At 36.7% G+C, this 22,324-nt stretch overlaps 1 protein-coding gene across 9 annotated transcripts in view; it reads left to right on the top strand.

Moving 5' to 3' along the window:
- SULF2 (sulfatase 2) overlaps positions 1–22,324 on the top strand; it is a 1,739,722-nt gene that overhangs the window by 1,416,270 nt on the left and 301,128 nt on the right. For all 9 annotated transcript variants that reach the window (XM_044089924.1, XM_044089923.1, XM_044089925.1 and 6 more), the window contains one exon: positions 4,480–4,536. In XM_044089924.1, the coding sequence (XP_043945859.1) occupies positions 4,480–4,536 (57 nt within the window). The remainder of the gene's footprint in view (positions 1–4,479; positions 4,537–22,324) is intronic.

Here is a 22,324-nt window from a genome sequence, read left to right as displayed (position 1 = left end):
CACAGAAGACATAGGCTAACCACCAATCCATAGTAGCTGTTGTTGCTACACCAGAATCAGAGGGATCCAATATGAAAGATGAGTGGTAGGTGGAGCAAGTTATGGCCACAGCAGAATCACCTATCTGTGGCTAAGGAAATTGCGCATGCTGTGGTGACAAAGGGTGTTTTCTTAAATTTTTCTTTTTGTGACTGGAAGAAGGACTGACTGTGAGACAGAAAAATGGTTTTCAATTACTTTCAACAAGTTTTAAACTGATAAAAAAGTGCTCTCCCATTTAAAAGTACAGTTAAGTCTCATGACAGTCAGTTAAAACATATACTGCTAACTTAAAAATAACTTTCCTAAGCAGGAAAAAGCAATAAAACAACTATTTTATAAAGTGGAAGGATTTTTCCCCCAAAGAAAACTTATCTGCGCAGCAAAGGAACAGCACAAGCCATCCATCAGGCCTTCAAAACCCGCAGAGGCCACGTTGTCAAACAGCATTTCATTGGAAATGCCATTCATTTAACTGTTCTGTCTGAGATTGGTTATGGTAGGGATCAGAAAATTTGCAGTCTCCCCACTGTAGTGCGATCTCAGAGTTGGTATATATAATTAGCAGGGGATGGGGGGCAGGGGAGGTTCGATGAACGACATTTCTGATGAAATGCCATTTGACAATGTTGTTGTGCGATGAATTAATATAGACCCAATAATTCCAGGCTATTGCAGGTTACAAAATCAAATAAAACCTGTACATGGTTATTATTATTAAAGTAGCATAACTCCCTTAATGTCAAGCATTAAACTACTGTTAGTGTTTGTTTTTTTCCCATATCAAGGAGAACCGTTTCATGTTGTTTGTTAGAATGTCTCAGGGAGGTGTTTAAAACCCAACAAAATCTGTATCACATCTATTATACTAACAGTAACATGAAGATTTTGTAAATTGCCTCTGTCTAGTTTAGAATTAAACAGAATGGATTATTTTACATTTGTAAGATACCCCTGCCCCTTTCTGTAATTTTTTTTTGCACGATTAGGTTAGTATCAAACCAAGTTTCACTGAAGCTTTACAAGTAATATCCTGCAAAAACTAGTGCTTCTTGATTAAACTTTTTGTTGTCCATACTCCATTCAAATTGTCTACATTCAGAGATGATGGGTTGCATACATCTGAAGCAACTGAAAAAAGGGACTACAAATGGGACAAATATGGCAAGAGACACACAGTTGTGTCCATAATCCTGCATGATTGTTACACTGCTGCCTTCATGATCAAAAGATGTTCTTATATTAAAATGCCATCGATGACAGAAAACCATTACTGGGGCCAAACTGGGAGAAAGTGAAAATAATTAAATGGAGAAGGGAGAGCCGTGTGAAACTGGGTGTGCAAATCCAAGCCCTAGGATAGATAGATCCAGCATCAGTCACTGTTAACCATATTTTATATGTTTCAAACCAAGAAAAACAGCCAAGAGAATCCACAGAAGACTGAGAACCATGAAAAGGATGCCCAAAATGGATCATCACCCAGCTTCACAGGAATAAATCCATGTTATATGTTCATATTTAATACCAAAACTGTAATGAAACAACCAAGTTTAAAGCAAACAGATGTTAAGCACTACATAGTAAAATGTCATGGGCTTTTGTCCCCACTGTAAATGTGACTTCATCAGAACATGAAAATAAATAATTAACACAGTTATTTAAATAAATTAATGAGCATCACATGGCTATATTGAACTAATCAAAACAATAGTCATTCATAGACAGTCAAGAAATGGATAAAGAAATACATCCTATGATCCTATAGGCTACCCTATCTCTGGAATAGACTCCTCACACACATCAAACAAAATATGTCACTGAGCCTCTTCAAGCGCAACCTTGATGAGTGGATGGGCAACCACAAATTTGTCCCAGGGGTTCCACCTGTGTCCCTCATTGACAGGAGCAACAGGTGCTGATTGAGGTTTTTCTTTTGTGGATAAACTCTTAGCTAGGCTTGTAAGGGCCTCAGAGCCTTTAGCCTAGTAATCTCCTGTGATAAATTGCTGAAAGGAATACAAATTTTATAAATAAAAAAATATTGTAGTATAAAATGTATATATAATATAGATATATCTATGAAACCTATATACAATAATTGTATATATATATATATATATATATATATATATATATATATATATGTGTGTGTGTGTGTGTGTGTGTATATATATATATATATATATATATATATATATATATATATATATATATATGTGTGTGTGTGTATATATAAAAAATTGTATAATAAATACGAACACCCAGACAATGTGAAACACACAAAAAATATGAAAATATGAAAATGTTAAAATAAAATTCTAGGAAATAGAAACATATAATATGCTCACTAAAATGGTGATGAATATAAAAAATTAGTTTGGTATGGTGGTGTATTATGTAGTATTATACTTTAGCAGCTCTTAATTTCAAAATGGTGATAGTAGAAGTCATGTCATTAATACTAGGGTGTGGTAGTGTTTAATCTGAGTTGCCAGTGCCAGTACCACTCCCAATAGTTAATTCTGTTTTCCCATGTACCCCCCCCCCCAGGATTCCATGGAATAGTTTCTACAATTCCAAAAATTAAATTCCTAAAAGTTGTCATAACGAGAGCCTATAAAAGCACTACTTTTTGTATTTCATAGTAGTGTTTGTAAATCTGCTTTTTAAACTGCCTTTCAGTTTAACCAATGTAAAAAGCAAGACACAAAATACATCTCGCTGCTTAAATTAACCCACTGCTATTGCAGTTCCCATATGTGAGGGCTAATTTCTGTTGATTAATATTTTCCAACTGAATCTCATTGTCTTCTAATATATATTTACATTGCACAGTCCCAAAAAAATCAACAACTCAGGGTAAGGTATCACCTCACGGAAAAACAGTGGACAAGTCAAAAAAGAAAGGTGAATATGCCACGGCAATCAAAGCAAACCAGATAAAGGTCAATGCACAAAACGATAAGTCCCAAGATTGATCCTGTTTTCAAACCTACTTAAATATCACTAAAACACCAATGAAACACTTAATAACAAACACATGACAAAGGAAAACTTGCTCCATTGGTATAGGACTAAATAAAAAATAATAAATAAAAATACATAAATGTACACCATATTATACAGGATTTTGTTTTGAGTCTGATGAAGCGTCCAGAGTGAAGTGAAATCGCTTACTTCTTCGAATAAAGGAATGATTTTTAACATCAATCTTGGGACTTATCGTTTTGTGTATTGACCTTTATCTGGTTTGCTTTGATTGCTGTGGCGTATTCACCTTTCTTTTTTGACTTGTCCACTATATATTTACATTGCCCACACATACTGCACTTCTTGGTTACCCCCCCTTATTTGAAGATTTGCTACTAAACCTGCCTTGTATACCTGCTTTCTCAAAAATGTCTTTAAAATTGTCTGTTTTATAAACAAGTGGGGTAAATCTGCAAATAAATTTTTCTATTTATCACATCTTTAACCTTTCCATACCGGTGCTATAAGGTATAATGAAGGCTCTCTCAAAATCTCTGTTGTCTGTGGAATGACATTGTTTAGGCCAACACCATTTGTTGAATGTCTGCAAAGGCCTTGCCCTAATAGGGCTTATATTTTCTCCCCAGCCATCAATAAGCTTTCTCTTAATCTTATCTACTACTGACTGTGGGTAACCCCTCTCAAGGAACATCTATCTTTGTTTGATGTCATCCTAGCAATTCTAATAAACTGGACTTTTACCAGATTTACCTTATGGCGGTAGGGATAAAAGCTGTTAAAATGCAAATATGCATTAGAGAAAGTTTGTTTCCTATAAATAACATATTTGAAATCCCCCCTGTTCTTAAAAATGATGTTATCTAAATAATTAATCTGTTCAAATGGTGAGAATAGTGAATTTTAAAGTAGTATTATTAATGTAATCAATAATAATGTAATCAATAAACTCATAGATACCCCTAACCCTTTCTGTAATTTTTTTGCACGATTAAAAGTTATCTATTCTAATGTATTATCAAACCAAGTTTGCCTGAAGTGTTACAAGTAATATCCTGCTTCTTGATTGGACTTTTTGTTGTTGTACTCCATTCAGATTGTCTACATTCAGAGATGATGGGTTGTGTAAAGCTGGAACAACTGGAAAAGGGATTAAAAATTGAACAAACATGGCAAGAGACAGGCAGTTAGTGTGCATAATCCTGTATGACTGTTACACTGCTGGCTCCCTGATCAAAATATGTTGTTATATTGAAATGTATGTCTTTTAATTTTCAAATGCCATTGATGAAACAAAACTGTTACTAGGGTCAAGTTAGGAGAAAGTAAGAAACATTACTTCTGGTTGGTGGTTTATAAATGAGGGTGATCTGTACAGTACTTCCTGTTTGCTGCCAGCTCTATCTGATGACATGATTACTGATTTATAACTTTGGTGTTTATTTATAGGTTCCATTTTCATAAAAGGGCAAAGGTGTGGCGAGATTCCTTCCTAGTAGAAAGAGGGTAAGTGACATTATGTGTTTCGTTTTTTTTAACTCAAACGCTTTAATTGATGAAAAACAAGAGTGTTGAACTACTGTACCAGGTAGCATATTTACTTTTGATTTTAGTGTTACATGCTAATATGAACAATACAGTTAATTTTGTGGGTGGAACTTTTTACTGTTTTATCTCCAATTAGTAATAAACATTTACTATCCATTATGAAATGCAGAACAAATGACTATCAAGATGGCATCTGTTGTTATAATAATGTTTGCAGTAGTACACAGTTTGCGATCCTTCTGCAGCCTTTGGTTTGTATACTGAGAATACCTGTTTCACTGTATAAAAGGTTATTTTACGTGGTACAAAACAATGCACTTCCTTTTAGTACTGTCAAGCACAAGGCATACAAGCTGTTGTTTGACAGGCATAGGAATTGAATATGGATCTTGCAAGACATGGTAGACTGGAGAAATACTTGGTGATTCTTGTAACTAATTTTTCATGTTACATTACGTAAGAATGTGCTATGCATGTTGGTTAAAGGCCACCTTTTCTCGTAAAGTCTTCCCTTGCACCACCACCCCCACGTTTGAACTGACTGTCTCACTTACACCTCCTTTTACTATCAAAAGCACCTTAGAGTGGGCATGCCCAGTGAAAACTTGTTTTATTCTTACAGTCTGTTTGCCACAGCTTGCTCACAGTCAGGAACAAAGTGTTAGAGCCAAGGGTGTGGGGGGCATGAAGTGGGCATTTAGTATGTCTGAGGAAAGCTCTGAATTTATATCCATGGCTGCCAGAAAAGAAAATAGAAAACATAACTGTGTGCTGTGCCTGTCTTAGCATTAACTTCAATACATAACCTCAACAGACACAAACATGACTACAAATTAAGGGAGTACAATGGAGACATATTTAAATACAAGCTGTTCATGTGGCAATGTTTATATGTAAAATCATATTTTATGTTCTGATTTTCTTAGATTCCCCAACAGTAATATTTTATTTCTTTAAATCATGTGTTTAGATTTTTGTAGAATACAGAGGAACCACAGTGAGTCATGGGTATCCACCAGACAACCAACATGAAATAAAACACAGTTGTACTTATCCTATCATGTAGAATACTATGGAAAGCATATGAAAAACCTATAAAAAATGTGTGCTGACCTAACGTAATGATGCATAGTGTCAAAGGTAACAAAACATGAATGTATCATTTACCTAGAGAGAGTACTGGTACAGTGCCATTGCCACGTCATACCAGGACAGCTAGGCAGCCACAAAGCAGCTTTTATTGTTCTGGGTTAAAGGAAGGTGAACATAAAGGAAATGATAGATGTGACCTATAGAGGCTCTGAAAAATATTCTTTTGTGGAGGACTCAGTCCTAAACAAAACAACCATTTTTCTCATGAATGTCAGTCATTATATGGCCTGATTTTTCTCAAGGAGTTGAAGCTCATTCTGACCAAGGGATAACTTCACTCTGACACCAAGCCTGCCTTTCTGATAAGAGTCATGCATGCCATCTTCATTTCTTCGTCCATCTTTGAAACAGTTAATGTCTTCATAGCTCTTAACTCTTTTTATGCATTGAGCACTGATGCGCTGCTGATAAGTATTCTTCTCTGTAGTAGCTGATACCATAAATCATTCGGATGTATGTTGTAATATGTTTGTCAACTTACTACCATTGACTTATGTGCATGAAGCCCAACAATGTGAAGAGTTTCATAAATTGTTACTTCTTTGTACTAGCACTGTCTGGAGCTTTCTCCTTTAATTGCCTAGTTAGAAACCCCAGCTATCAAAACATGAACTCATTAAGTTGTTTATTGTTGATTTATTAATTAATAACTCTATTAGTCACCTTGTAACTTGATGTTTTCCATTCCTGTCAGTTTTTTTCTGGCAAAATTTCCAGTCAGTAAGTCACCAAGCATTTTAAAATTACAAATTTTCTTACTGTGAGAAAACAGTTCCATAATCAGATTTATGTTTATGGCATTTGTAGTTTAGTGACTTCATTGCTTGCAGCAAAGAAACAGTCTCTGACTTTGACATTGTGTTAATGGTTGGGTGTTCTTCACCATTCAGATAACTGTGAGCACTGTACAAAATTTAATGAGACCACTAAAATGGAAACCCTAAAGCTGTGAAAATCTCTTTTACAGAAAAATAATTATACAAATAGAAAAGAAGGAAGCTATGGCTGATGGAAAGGCATCGGTCAAAGGGTAAGACCCTAAAAAGAAGCCAGGGCTAAGTTGTTCAAAAATGTAAGATGAATGCTAACAAAGCAATGACAAATTGGAGAGATAGCTAGCAAATGGAAAACAGAGAATGCCCTTCAGTGTTTGGTTCTAATGCAAATGCTTCCAATTCAGGTAAAATACAGCCAGTCAAAATAGTAAAGAAGTCATTTACTTTGTTAGTTACAATGGAGAAAGAAACTGAAGTCCATTTCACTGGGAGAGACCCTTGATGAGCCTGTGACAGTACAGAAAAGTTGCTTATGTAACATGATTTTGGTACTGTGCCAAAACATTTACCCCACAAAAGCAGTCCTACAAATTTCAAGTCCCTGAGTGGGTTATAGGACAGTACAGAATAGACCATTACTGTTCCCATTTAGATACAGTAAATGCTGGTACACCAGCTATTGAAGGTTAGCACCTCCAGCCGATAACCACCACCTCATCTGGGGTAGAGTATTTCCTAGTGAAGAAGGAGGGGGCACTGGTCCAGGCACTTGTATCAACAGCAGTTCTGTGTAGCTCAGGCTGTCTAAAGGTCATGCATTAGAAATTCATAGCAGCATATTCACATCTTTTTTTCTGTCTTTTAAACCACATCCTCTGTGCAAAGGACAAACATGAACATTTCCTGGGTCTTTATCAAAAGAGGAAACATTTCTGTGAAATTGTCTGAGAAACCTTGGGCATACATACTGAGTATGACGATTAACAGTCCTTTATGAAATAAGTAAGTAAAAGATGTCACTCTTGGCAAAGCAGTTAATCCTTTTTTTCATATTAATAAGAGCAGTTAATCTTTTCAGAAAGTTTTTCAGGTTAAGGTGTGCTGAAAATGTTTCAACTCAAATGCAGGCTTTATGCACACATGAAACCCCAGGAACCACAACCTTGGGCACAGCTTCTTTGGTTAGAATAATTTTTCAAAAACTTACATTGACAACATTCACAATCCCGTGTCTCAAGCAGGGTCAACAGGTTATCTAGGTTTGCACTGCATAACAAGTACCTTCTTAGAAGCTCAGGGGCAGAACCATCTTCCACTAACCTTGTAATTGAGGTATAAATGACTTAACTTGCATGATGCACTGCGAGTGATCAAGTTCTGAATAACTATAGGACACTTCACAATCCCTGCCTACCTGATATGCTATGAGAATATTTCCCATGGCTAATAGAAATAGCACCCACATTATTAAGTGTGAACGTGATGCTGCGGGCATTTCCATAACTTCAGGAGCCACTATGTTCACTAAAAGGACATCTATCAGACCATAAATCCAGGCCCATCTTAAACACATTAATGCAGAGATACAGGGTGCCATTTTGAATGTTTGCATCTTGTTTTAGCTGTAAACTGAAGAGATCTTTTTTTGTTTTAGAGAAAAAAAAACATGAAAAACATGAGTGCCATAATACAGATGCAAGTTACCCCTGTCCCTGTTATACAGGGAATTTCCTAGCTTGCAAAGTGCTTTCTGGAAACAGCAAAGTGCACAATAACAGAAGCTGGATTGGAAACAGCAATACAACATACTCCAAAAGAGATACTAATGCAGAATGAGAAAATGAACACAGAACCTAACAAAGAAAGAATGGTCACTCCAGACATGGTTGGATAGTAATATTTTGTAATATTTTGCAAAACAATGAGTTTAGGAAGAAGATAGGAGAAGTCATATAGGAAGGGGTTGGTGAATATTACTGGTATCACAAAAAACTTGTGCCCGTAACAAGAAAGGTACTTTATGGCTGTGCCATGATATAAATTATTTAGGAACAACAAAGGGAAAGAATGTTTATGTGGCATTAGGCCTATGAATGGGCATCAAATGTAAAGTCGAAAGAAAAAGAGAGAACACCAATACATGAAGGGGACATGGATCAGAATTTAAGTAAGCACCATAGTGGGTAAGGTAAAGGAAAGACTGGGGAAGTGCTGGCAGGTAATATTCTGTTTGGCCTTCAGACATATTGAGGGAGGGCATAAATGAGGGACTGGTAAAGACAGCAATAGAATGGGGAGGGGGTAAGAAGAGAGTTATGATGATGGATGATCTGAATCTGTCAGAAGCAGACTGGGAGACCCCATACTCTAAGACAGAGCGAGAGCTAGAAACTGAGACAGAGACAGAGACAAAGAGAAAGAGAGGGGAGGGATAGAAGGAAAGATGACTGAACCATTTGGAGTTCAGATGACAATTGTGGGAATGAATAAGAAAGGACAGAATTTGGTTTGTGGTCATGGCTAAGCAGATTGAAATCAGAATGTCAGCCTGAAAGTGCAATTAAACGACAGTGATCTTGCCAGGGGGATACCTCCAGCCAAGGCAGGCAACATATACAAAATTTATAAAATGTATTATGAATACAGTAGGTGGCGGATTACTTGTTGCAGGTGATACAATATAAAATATACTTTCATGCCAATACATATCTCACCAAAAGTTGTAGCTTGCTCTACAGTCCTGCAGTTGTTAGGTTTGGCTATGTTAAGGGGTGAAAGAATTGAAGTACAGCAGTTGTATCAGCCACAAGACGGAGCTTATCTGAGTAGTTATCAGGGTTTGTTAATTTTTCTTTTCTCACAGGGATGGTCTCTTAACTTTTTAATAGATATGATCTCTCAGTCTCTGTGGCTGGAGGTTGGATTCAGATTGAAAGAACACAGGAGGTAAGAATCAGGATTTTAAGTACAGTTTGACATCTGACAGCACTCACACAGTGTCAATTCTGTAAGACCAGCATAGTACGATGGTTACTGGATGCATTGATCATTAACCTAGTAACATAATTCTGCACTCACTGTAGATGTGTCAGGACATTATCCATTAATCCACGCTCTAGTCCATTTGGGACATAGCCAGGCCTGAACTACTATCACTCTACCTAAAGAAAGAACACTGCATGATCCTGGATGTATTCCTGAGGTGGAACAGGATGCCTTGATGAAAGCTGAAATATGAACCTTAAGTGTCAACTGACTGCAAGAACCATATCCAGATCACAAACATGATACACAAGTTCCAGTTTTTAATGGAAAATAAAGAAAACTGTGAAGGTTTAACAGTAGCATGAATTAATATAGCTTCAGTTTTATATAATTATGCATAAGATAAGTCTGCTCCAGCCCATTCTGAAATCTCACCAATTTAGTCATCTAAGGTAAGTAAAGCTAGGCACAGACTCATGGGAGAAAGAGAAATACAGCTGAATTTCATCAACATGTGATTGGGGTAGTAAATTCCCCTTGCCATAATAACTTAACCCCAAAGTTTATACTATGAACAGTAACAGAAGCAAAATGGAGCTATGAAGTTTTTCATATTCTACAGGGAAGAAGCCAGAGGAGTTACTCTCTGACACCACCATCTAAAAATATCCCAAAATGTGCCAGTAAATTGTCAGGCACTCCAAAAGTATCCCATAGTTGTAAAGTGTCAAAACCCGCCAAGGGAGCAAAGAGGGCCAAGATGAAATGGAATCATGTCAACTTGCTGAAGGCAATTTCAGTGAATGACAACACTTATACTGGAAACCATTTCCAGCAAACATTTAACAAATCCTCTTTGCTGGTGGGGCATGCCACCCTGCACCCCCATGTGGGGGAACCTTCATACCACCCAAACATATACTTTGACTCCATGACTGCAGCACAGTGCAGAAGGTGCAAAGTCCAGTATCCACTGAAAGCCATTTTTAGTGTAACTGTCTTGCTGTCACTGCATCATTTAAATGACCTTTGTAGCTCTTTCAGGTTCTCTTTAGAGCACAGCCTTTGATTTCTTGCCATGAACTGATCATTAATTAAATGAGGGCAGTCTTAGTGCTGTATGTAGGTCTAATATCAGAATGATAAGGGTCTAAGAGGCCATGAGATGTGAGCTAAGAAAGCATGTGTATACACTTTGCCTTTTCAATAACCTTCCCAATAACTGGGTGATTAGAAACAGGGCAATAATTTTCCAAAATGTTAGGTTCTAGAATCAGCTTTTTTTAAGATTAAGGTGATTGAGGTCTCTTTTAATAAAAATGGACACACTTCTGTCTTCAGTGGTGATTTTATGAAATAGAAAATAGTTGATGCAAGTGACTCAATAAAAGAAATTATCAGTTTCATGTCACCAGGGTCCGATAAAGAGGTCGCAGATGGAACCAACTTTGTGGCTCATCTTAAGCAAAATAACTAAACACAGACCAGAAAGTGTAAGGTAAACAATCAACAGATCTATCACTATGCTCCACGGGTAAAAAAATGGAAAAAGACGCCCATATTTTGGCATGCTTATCTGAGAAGAATCCTGCAATTTTCTTCACAGTTTTCTGATAGAGTGAAATTTCAAAAAAGAAGAATACACTGAGTTGGAGGAAAGGTTATGTGAAAAATAATAGACATAAGAAATCTTTGTTAAATCAGATGTCTGCACTGGGCTATTACTGATTTCATGAATTATTTTCTTTATCTTACTTGTACTAGATCCATGAATGTCCACACTCCCAAGATTAAAAGGCACAGTAAGAGGTGCCAGTCCATATGACTTCTTTGAGTACAGGTGATGCCTTGTAACAGCCTGGAATCAGTCTCAAAAGTACAGTCAGAGATGTTAATTGGTATTAAGCATTACTTTGTGATGGTCTAGAATTTGACTCCTGTAATTAGAAGTTACAGTTAGAGATGCTAATCTTTATGAGATAATATCCTTTGGTGGAACTGGAACCTGACTCCCAGTCCCAAGATTAAAGGCACAGTCAGAGATGCTAATCTGTTTCATTGTCTAGAATACAGGTGGTACCTTGTAATGGCTTGGAGGCCATGGCCTGACAGTCCAAAATTCAGAGTTGATTGGACAATTTCAGCCAGAGAATTTCGTACAGACAATATCGGCAGAGCGTCAACAGCTACACTTATACATGTAAAGCTTTACAATGAAAAAAAATATTGTAGATGTTTTTTTTTTGGGGGGGGTGGTTAGCTATCACTGGAACTCTGAGCAGAAGCAGTAACTACCATGTTGTTAGGTAGTATAGTTGGAAAGCAGTTATGAGATGCTCGTATGCAGTGTAAGTATATACAGGATGATGGGTGTCACCTGTGCATGTGGATTGATGATTTAAGTAAGAGTGGCAAAAATAAGTGAAGTTATACTCCCATTAGTTGTAGTCTGCAATACCCTATTAGTATGAACACGGTAGGCAAAACCTGCATATCACTGCATGAAAGTATCCCTGTGATACTAGCAATAAAACCATTTGTGAGCTGCATCTGTACATGTTCAGATACTTTCATCTGCCACTTTTGGCAAGTACATGGTAAAACAGAGACTAAATGAGTAAACACCCCCCAAAAGGGTGTATTATTCCCTGTAAATTGAAAGGAATGCATCTTGGGAACAAACAAGCACAAAGAAGTAATGAACAGAGATAGCCAAGGGACACACAGACAAAGAGATAGATAAGATAATGAGGAATGAGGATGAGTTATGTAAAAGTGTTCTACACAAACACCAAATGAGGTAGAAAAAGATAGAAGAAATAAAGGAAGAAGTTTCAGTACTTGGATATATAGGGAAAGGATGGTAGCATCTAGCTGAAATAAAGTACAAATGAGCAAACTTTTACACTATACTGGTTGTTACTGAGAGGACAGGTATGTCTGTAAGGCTGCAGGTTGTAGGCCCTAATTAAACGTAGAAAGACTCCTAAAAAAAGGATTAATGACCAGGCAATAATTGTTTTGAGGTATATAAATAAATTGGTGAAAACAAAATTCTTAGAAGGTCTGGGACAGACAAGGAGGGGTGAGGAATTCAGCTACAGACTGGTTATACATTGCCTTGCAGTTATGTACGTAAAACTTGCAGTTTTGTTGTGCCACTACCTATAAAATCAAGAGAGAAAAGAAACTGCATAAAAAAGCCAAGAAAAGGGAACATGTGTGTAAGCATAAACAGAAGTATACTCTGAAAATATTAACAGCCTTAAATATTATTAACAACTCCAGCAGAAACAAGAAAAATGAAGTCTGAAGAATATACAGTTAATGAAAAAAGCATATGAACTGTTTAAATATGAATAAGGAGTCTCCTTTCTTAGGAACCTAAAAAATAAAATAAAATTGCTTGTCGTTAGACTGGGAAGTAATAAAATGAGAATGAACAGTGAAGATTACAACTAAATGACTATACTTACCTGAAATTAGCAGTGATGACCATGTAAAAAGAAGGAAAAATGTTATGATAGTTGAGAATTAATAACTAAAATCCTGTGAAATCTGTTAATTTATTTCTGCAATAGTAAAGAATACATTAAATGAAAGAGTATTTTTGTTATCATTTCTTTGAAATGGGGACCCTAAGAACCTCACGGTTCTTTAGTGAGGTATAACTACACCTTTAAGCTAATGAATTAAAATGCATTTGGTTTAGAGATTTCTATTAGTTTACTTTTGTTGTTTGGCTCCCTTTTTAATCTTATTTCGTTTGGATTTTTCATCAGCATTCATCTGAAGTTTTGTTTATATTTTTGCATTTTTTTTGTTTGTTTTATATTGTATGTCGACACATGTGTGGTCAAAACATGATCTCAACATTTCAGATTTTTGCAGAATGTCCAGATTTTTGGCTCTGTCCATATTTCTTGCTGTAAGAAGTTGAGAGGTATAATCTCAGGCCAGAGACATATGGAGTTAATAATACAAAGTAACTAACTAAATAAATGTAAAAAATAGGATAGAGCCAGTAGCCTATTCTAAGGAAATGGCAAAAAAGCACATGTATTGGTATTCCCCATACCAGAAGAAAGCAGCCAGCCTAACATTACCCTTATCTCTGTGTGATATTCTAATGTGAGCTGCCCTACAACAACAAGAGGATACTTTATATGAAGGCTTGGGATCCTCATTCAAGCATACTCCAAAGACATTACCTAAACGAATTGATGAGGGGAGCAAGACAAAAGAGGGGGATGAGAAGCCACCAAACAGGAATGAAAGGAGACAGATTCTGCCAAGGTGTTAATTAAGACAGCCCTCTTGATCATGTGGTTTCCTGTGTGACATGTAGGGGCCCTCTTGATCATGTGGTTTCCTGTGTGACACGTAGGGCAAGTAACATGATGACCAGAAACCCTGGACAGTTCTGGCTACAGACAGCCTCTGAATAGGCAAACCTGTGTGTAATTTCACTGTTAAGTCCGGAGTTACTTTCTTTGGTTTTGACTTTTACTGCAGTATCTCTTCTATCAGACACTTTTTTACACCATGTGTTCTACTTGTTTTTGGACAGTTCTGAAGCAGTGTTTTGACTTTTTGATAATGGCCATGTAGTTATGTGTTGCAGTTTAGACTGTAAGCGGTGTATGTGTGTGTGTGTGTGTGTGTGTGTGTGTGTGTGTGTGTGTGTGTGTGTGTGTGTGTGTGTGTCTGATGTTTGTGCATCATGGATGTTCAAAGAATACTCTCCATGTGTTGAAAACTTAACAAGTTTGTCAACCCTTCAACTAGTAGTTGAAAATGGTTTCCACCTACAAATTCCCAACTCCATTTGATGAAAAATCCCTTTCAGAGCTGTTATGATTGGACTCGGATTACTGAGCTGGAAGAGTGTTCTTGCAGTAGAGCTAGGAATATTGCAATGATCATTTAAGCAGAGAAGGCAAGTCCTCTTTAATAACTTAATGCTATATCCTAGGAGAAGAGAACAGTTGGATTTATGACACATACTCAAATTATGATCAGATTATCAGATGCACAGTTTCTGTGGCAGGTTTCATAACTGATTTTGAGCAAAGATACAGTCGGATGAGTAAATATAGCATGGTGCTTCCAGATGCAGTGATTACTTTTAAGCCATTAAATACCATATGCTTAAATGCAAAAGATAGAACATTAAAAGCATGCACAGCCCTAAAGTGCATTTTCATTAAAAAGGCATCAGGTACTGTAATGGGCATTAATGTCAGGCAGCAGCATGTTTCACAGAACAGAAGAGAACAGAAACAAAGTAGCCATTTGGGTCGACAGAAGAATTCAGCGAGACTACCATTACCAGGTATAAATCCAGTAAAAAATACCAGAAGATCTAAATGTGCTGTATGTCAGTACACCTATCACTGGGCCAAAGACTGTCCAAACTGAGGTGAACAAAAAGTGAAATATCAGAAGATGTGTAAGAATGCAACAGAACTATTTGCCAAAGAATTGTTTACGGTTAAGAGAACAATACCAGGGAGAAGAAGCAGAAACTTTTCATTATTTTAAAGAAACTGTATTATTAATTTCGACATGTTTCTGTTACCAGACTATAAAAGTTGTTTTATAGTTAGGGGAAATAAGGACCATAACATCTAACTCCCCTACATCTAGCATAAACTTGTATGGTTTCACAGAAATAAGTAATAGCCCCACACATTATAGCAAGACATGAAATTTCACATTAGACTAGATCTGAGAATCTGACCGTAGCAAATTCACCACCACAGGTACAATGTCAGAATCTCTAAGTTACCAAACACTCCAAGTGATCCAAATAAGATTGCATCCTCTGGTACACACTCCAATAGTATAGGCGATCACTTACCTGCCTTTATAATACGAGAAACCACCACAACAGTAACTAGACATCAGTACAGGCAAACCAGAGATCTACCACACTTTTGTCCCACTACCTTCAACCAAAGGTTGCAAAGCATCAATTGGAATGTACTAAAACTTCTCCCCCTTGATAATGCAGTGGAGTTTTTCAACTCAACTTTCATCAACATACTAAAGGACGTTGCTCCCCTTAGACAAAGAATAAGAACTAACCATGCCAGCTGGCTAACAAGACCCACTAAGGAACTCATGAAGTGCAGGGACAAACCCTGAAAACTATGGCAGAAAAAAACATATTACAAGCAACTCAGTAACCAAGTTAAATGCCTAGAATTACAAAAAAAAAAACAAAACTACATTGCAAAATCAGTTTAAGCAAAATCCTAAGAAATTCTGGACTTCTCTCAACTCTTTATTAAACACAGGCTCTATGAACAATCCTTGTCCTATACCAGATAAAACACCTACCGAAATCACTGCAGCCTTCAGCTCCTACTTTATTGTAGCTATAGCCAGTCTAACATCCTCCTTTACTTCGACCAACTTGTCCACCACAAACCACTTTACAGCAGACTCATGCACCCCCTCTATTCCCAACTTTACTCTGTCACCAATATCCACCTCCACTATAAAAAAATTGCTTCTAAAACTCAAACCATGCACAATAGCCCCTGACAACATACCCCCTGCATTCCTGCAAATGTCAGCCAGCTCCGTCACCTACCCTATTAGTATTCTTCTCAACAGATCTATCCAAGACTCCTATGTTCCAACCATCTGGAAAAAAAGCTTACATTCTCCCTCTACACAAGGGTGGCCCCTGCATAGATACTACCAACTTCCGTTCCATTGCTATACTGTCACCTATATCTAAGATTCTGTAAAAAATGTATTCATACGCAACTTCTTCGCCATCTGACCCACAACCATATACTCACTCCCACCCAACATGGATTTAGGCCAGGACCTAGTACTACCACTGCACTCATATCTTTCATGGACTCAGTCAACCAAGCCTGTGAAGCTGAAAAAATAGTCTCCTCTCTCTTCCTCATCTCTCTAAAGCTTTTGATACTATATCTCACTCTCTCCTTCTAACTAAACTCTCTAACATAGGTACCACACCTCACACCCTGAACTGGTTCTCTCACTACCTCACTGATAGGCAACAATCTACCAAATGGCAAAATTCCTAATCCGCTTTCCTAAACACAGCCACAGGGGGTTCCTCAAGGCTCCATTTTAGGGCCTCTTCTGTTTAGCATATTTATCAATAACTTCCACACCTTGCTCAGTCATCCAGTACGCAGATGGCTCCACTATCATCTCCCCTGCAAACTCCACCTCTGAACTACACCAACTCACCCAAAGTGCCTTCACCACAACTGAAATCTGGATGTCTAATAATCATCTTGCCCTGAACCCCCAAAAGAAACAAACTGGTACTTTTTGTCCCCAAAAAGACCACACCACTACAAAAAGAGGACTTTTCCATTCTATCCTTAAATGATACTATCATTGGAATTGTACCTAGCACAAATCCCAGGTGTCACCATAGACAAAAACCTCTCATTCGACCTGCACATTCAGTCCAATATCAAAAAAACACATCAAAAACTTGGCTCCCTCTACCGACACAAACATGTACTCAACTTACTGTATATCATCCTAACAGACCTCTCCAAGCCAACAACCAACTGCTTCTAAATGTAGAAAAACCCATGCTCTCAGCTGGTCAAATGCTTTATTCCTTCTCCATCATAGAGATGTGGAATTCCCTTCCCCCAACATGTAGAGCCACCTGCTCATTAACTCTCTTCAAAAGATCCCTGAAACAGCACATCTCCTCAACATGGCTATGCATCTGTGCTAAAACCACATCTCATATAACTTAACCTCTCTATTCACACTACTGCCATTCTCCCTCCTAACTCCTCTGCTATTACCCTCCTCTGCTTAACCCCCTCCTCATATAACTTAACCTCTCTATTCACACTACTCCCATCCTCCCTTCTAACTCCTCTGCTATCACCCCTTATTTTCTTATGTATAATTCATCTACTCTGTATCGCCTTCTGCTTAACTCCCCTCATAAAACATAACCCCCTACTCACACTACTCCCATCCCCCCTTTTAACATGTATGCTACCACCCTCCAGTTCATTATGTATCTCCCTCTGCTTAACTCCCCTCTCACACTTACTGTTAGACAATCATGCACTCACATAGCCTTTTTCACTATTGTACCATTATATAAATTCAATATACTATTTACCTGACTTCTATAACATTAAACATTTAACCCACCTCTCTGATTGATCTTCACCTAAACATGTTGTAATGTTTAGCCTCTATAACTGACTTCTGTAACTGCACTACTCCCACTGCCAGAAGGCCTACATAAACACATGCAATCTAATAATTATATGAAATGACTGTTCATCTGTACACTCTGTATAACATGTATATCATGCTAGATGTAACTATGTGTACTGTATGTTAAGTACAATTATAGTTGTAAATTGCTATAAATATGTACCAACTGTTTCTCATTTATATACTCTGTATAGTATGTGTACTGTCTTAAATGCGGAGCTTTTCTCCCTGGGCCTCCACTGAAAATGGACACTTCTGGCCCAGTGGACCATCCCGGTAAACAAACGCAACAAATAAATAAAAATAAAGTGACCATCTCCCAGTCTATACAACCAGACACCTTGCACATCCCCTTAGCATGTTCTTGAAACACCACACATCCTGTCCAAATTTAACCCAGAAATATTAATTCCTACTCTTTCATTTAATAACCGGAACATCCTAAAATTCCTATCCTTATATAATGATGTAAATTGATTCAACAACTTTCCTAAATAACCTAAATAGCCTTGTACCCCCTAGAAGGGAGAGACTAAAAACAAATAATGCAATATGGCTATCCAAAATGAGTAGAATGCTAATGCAGGACAGAGAAAAAGCATGGAAAATTTCAAAAAAATAAAACACTGCAATATCTCAAAAACTTCAGAATGCTCTACAACTATACTAAAAAGCAAATAAATAAAGACAAAAAACTACACTATAACCACTTTCAGAACAATAGTAAACAGAACCCTAAAAAATTCTAGTCAGCCTTTAAAAATCTTACATCCTGGCAAAAATTAAACCCGAACCCCTCTCCCAATAACCCATCACTCAAAACTTGTAATAGAATTCAACTCATTTCATAAATAATATAGCATCCCCCAACATCTAATCCTAACCCTGCTCAATAGCCACATATCAGCACATCCACTTTTTACCTTCAAACCTGTGCCCACATCCTGTGTAAAACTGCTCCTAAAGAAACTCAAATCATGCTGTTCTTCAGCTGATGACCTATCAAGCTAGTACCTTAAAATAGCAGCTGATAGCATTGCCTGTCCTGTCTCTATCCTTTTAAGTAAGTTAATCCAGCAATCCCATATTCCCTCTCTCTGGAAAAAAAATGACACATTATCTCTCTATGCAAAGGAGGAAATTCAACTGACATCACTAACTTTAGACCTAAACAATCGTATCCGCCTGTCAAAATAATTGAAATATATATTTAAAAATAATTGCTAAACTATCTCCTGCAGGAAGAACTCCTACCCCCCACACAAAACAGCTTTCATCCCTTCCATAGTACTAACACTGCACTTTATGCATACTGTCATTAAAGCTAGAGATAACAGCAAACTAGTTTCTTTCTTATTTCTAGACTTGTCTAAAGCCTCCAACACAGTTTGTCACAGCAAACGTCTATTTCAGATATTGTCACTATGCCAACCCATTTATGGTTCAAAAGCTACCTGTCCAATAGGTATAAGTCAGTAAAATGACACTCCACCCTCTCTCCATACATTCCCATCACCACTGGTGTACCACAACATTCTATCCTTGGTCCCCTCCTCTTTAACATTCTCACTAACGCCCTCCACACATCCACAGAATAGGCCTCCCTAATACAATATGTAGATGACTCCACACTCATATCCACATCTAACAACCTGTCACATTTCAAAAAAATTACTCAAGAAGCTTTGCTTTGTAACACACAACTCATGTTCAACCCCAAAAGTAAACTAGTTCTTTTTTTTCCCCAAATCCCACTGTCATGGAAAAAGAAAATTAAAACCTTCTCTCTTAATAATACAACCACTGAAGTCACTTCTCATAGCAAATTATTAGGGGTGATAGTAGATGATAATCTTAAATTTGGCCTGCATATACAAAATTGCATGAAAAAAACTCACCAAAAACCAGCGATGCTTAACAGAGGCAAAAATGTTCACACCACCAAAACTAAAACTACATTTGCCACTCTTACCTCCTCCCCCTGACTACATTATGGTGCTCCCATCCTTACTAACTACCAGACATCACAAAAATAAAAACTTGAACAATGGTATAATAATAATAATGTTTTGCTTTCTTTGTCCCTTCTTCTCTCTATATTCTTGTTTTGTTTTAAGAAATGTAGGCAATGCATTGTTAAAAGAGCATGACAAAAGAAAAAGTAATGTGATTTTTCTCATTCTTGCATAGGGAAATGACTGCATTAAGGCCTTTTGATTGCTCTAGTAACATGTTTTAAGAGAAAGCAAGTAAATGAAAGAATATTGAATATTATAAGTTTTTCTAGCAAATAAATGTATGCTTAGTAGCAATTCTGTATCATGTCCTTGTGTAATCTGATAAAGAAAAATTAGCTACAATCTGATAAACAGCAGTTGTCTAAAAAAAGAGAAATTGGCTAGAAGATAATGTTCGCTGAAAGCATTTGGGTGTTTTTCCAGCTGTGAGAGCTATAAAGATAAGACAAAACCAGACAGCACTTAGTAGAAGCAAAGGCTGCACCATGCATCTTATCATGGATAACCTTTCTTTTAGGTTAACTTAAGTCTATCAGTCTGGCTGTCAGCTTGGGACATTTGTTCTTATTACGAGGGTAAATCTTCAGTACTTGAAGATGTACATATTTTTATTTGTTAGCATTAAGTTAGTAGGTTTTAGGGTGGTATTGGGGTATGTTTGTTTTTTTTTTTTTTTTGTTTGTTTGTTTATTTATTTCAGGGCTTACAATAACACAAAAAAGTTTTGTAAGATGTGACATAGGCTCAAATGGATATGACAAGAAACAACTCTATAAAAGATTAACCTGCCTAACTGTGCATACATTTAGCACAAAAGCTGGAACTAGACGTTTAACAAAAAAGCTGTTATAAATAAAAGGTGGAAATAATAACTTTTTAATACAATTATGCTTTCTTTAATGTCTTTAAATGCTAATGTTCTCACAGATAAATACAAAAAAAGAGTAGTGAACTATGTATACAAATGTAGAGTGCAAATAGCTATGCTACAGGAGATACACTTGGAAGGAATTGAACATGCAAATTTGGTGAAGAAAGGTTTTCAGGATGGTCATTCAGCAGAATACCTGAGACAAAGGAAAATAGGAGTATTTTTATTAATTGCAAGAGGAGCTCCAATAGTGATAGAAAAGATAATAGTAGTAGATCTGTAGTACTAAGGGGATACTGGCAAGGGAAGAGGATTACATTGTCATGTATTTATATTCCATCTAAAACTGCTATAATAGAGCATAAGAAAATTCTGCAAGAAATAATCTGCTTTCAACAAGGAATATTACTTATAGGTGGGGATTGGAATTTGATTTGCAGCATTGAAGATGTGTCTGGTGTGCCCAGAAGGAAAAAATATAACAAATGAAGGTAGACATTTGAAGACATTTATAAAAATATTTGGCAAGGAAGATGTAATTCAGTACTAGGAGTTCAGAGTGAGTTTATACAGTATTCCCCCAAGATATAAAAACTGGATTAGGCTAGACAGAGTTTACATTTCACAGGAAAATGTGCATTTAATTGAAGGTCTTGATACACACCCAATAACTATTTCAGATCATGCACCAATAATAACTAAAGTAAAAACACATGGTAGTGAAATAAAAATGAGACACTGACACTTTCCCACCTGTCTGTTGAAAAGAGAGGAATTTTAAGGAATGGGTAGTGGAAATTATTCAGGAGCTATTAAAGAAGATAGACATTTCTTCTGCAAGTATAGCTAGGAATAAGGATAAAATTTAAGTGGAGTTTCAAAATAGGGTGGAAATAAAAGAAAGGGAAATATGGTTAAGAAGTTACAAGAATTATTTAGAGGAATTGACAAATGTTAAAGTATTGCAGAATGGGGGAATCTCACAAAACAAGAATAGGAGCATCGGCAGAATGCTAAACAGAAAATAAGGGACTACCTCAATAATATGCATGAGTTTAGAAAAATTACTGTTAATCAACTATTTTTGATAATAACTATAGAGCACAAGAACTTTTACCACAACAACTCAGACAACAGTAAGCAGAAAGAGCTATCACCAAGCTTAGGGAGTATATAACAAGGAAGGTAATAAGAGATCCTGTAGCGGTATTAGAAATATTTCAGAAATTCTATGACAGTCTATATAAAGCATTGAAATATGGAGATTAAGAAAAGGTACAAATGGAAATATTTATGGAAGAATTAAATATCCCAAGGTTAGAGGTAGACGACTCTCAATTACTACCAGTTAGGATATGAGGAGATGAGATAAACACGGTGATGTATAACCAATCTACAGGAAAGTCTCCAGATATAGATGGTATTCTTGTAGAAGTTTGGAAGCTAGGAAGGAAAAAATTATAAAGATCTGGAAGGTTTTGTTTGACAGTATTTTAAGAGGAGGAGAAGTACCAACATCCCGGAAGAAAGTGGTGGTAGCTGTAATACCTAAAGAGGATAAAGATCCATCAGATCCAGCTTCCTACAGGCCCATTTCAGTACTAAACCATGATTATAAAGTGTTTATGTCTATAATGGCTAAAAGAATAGCAAAAATGATACAAAAATTGATAGAGGTGAATCAGTGTGGT

Source organism: Protopterus annectens, chromosome 12.part0 (genome assembly GCF_019279795.1).
Source record: "Protopterus annectens isolate FY-2018-M chromosome 12.part0, PAN1.0, whole genome shotgun sequence".
Lineage (NCBI taxonomy): Eukaryota > Metazoa > Chordata > Ceratodontiformes > Protopteridae > Protopterus > Protopterus annectens.
Note: the sequence above shows the minus strand (reverse complement) of the source record. Positions and strands in the feature narration are given on the sequence as shown.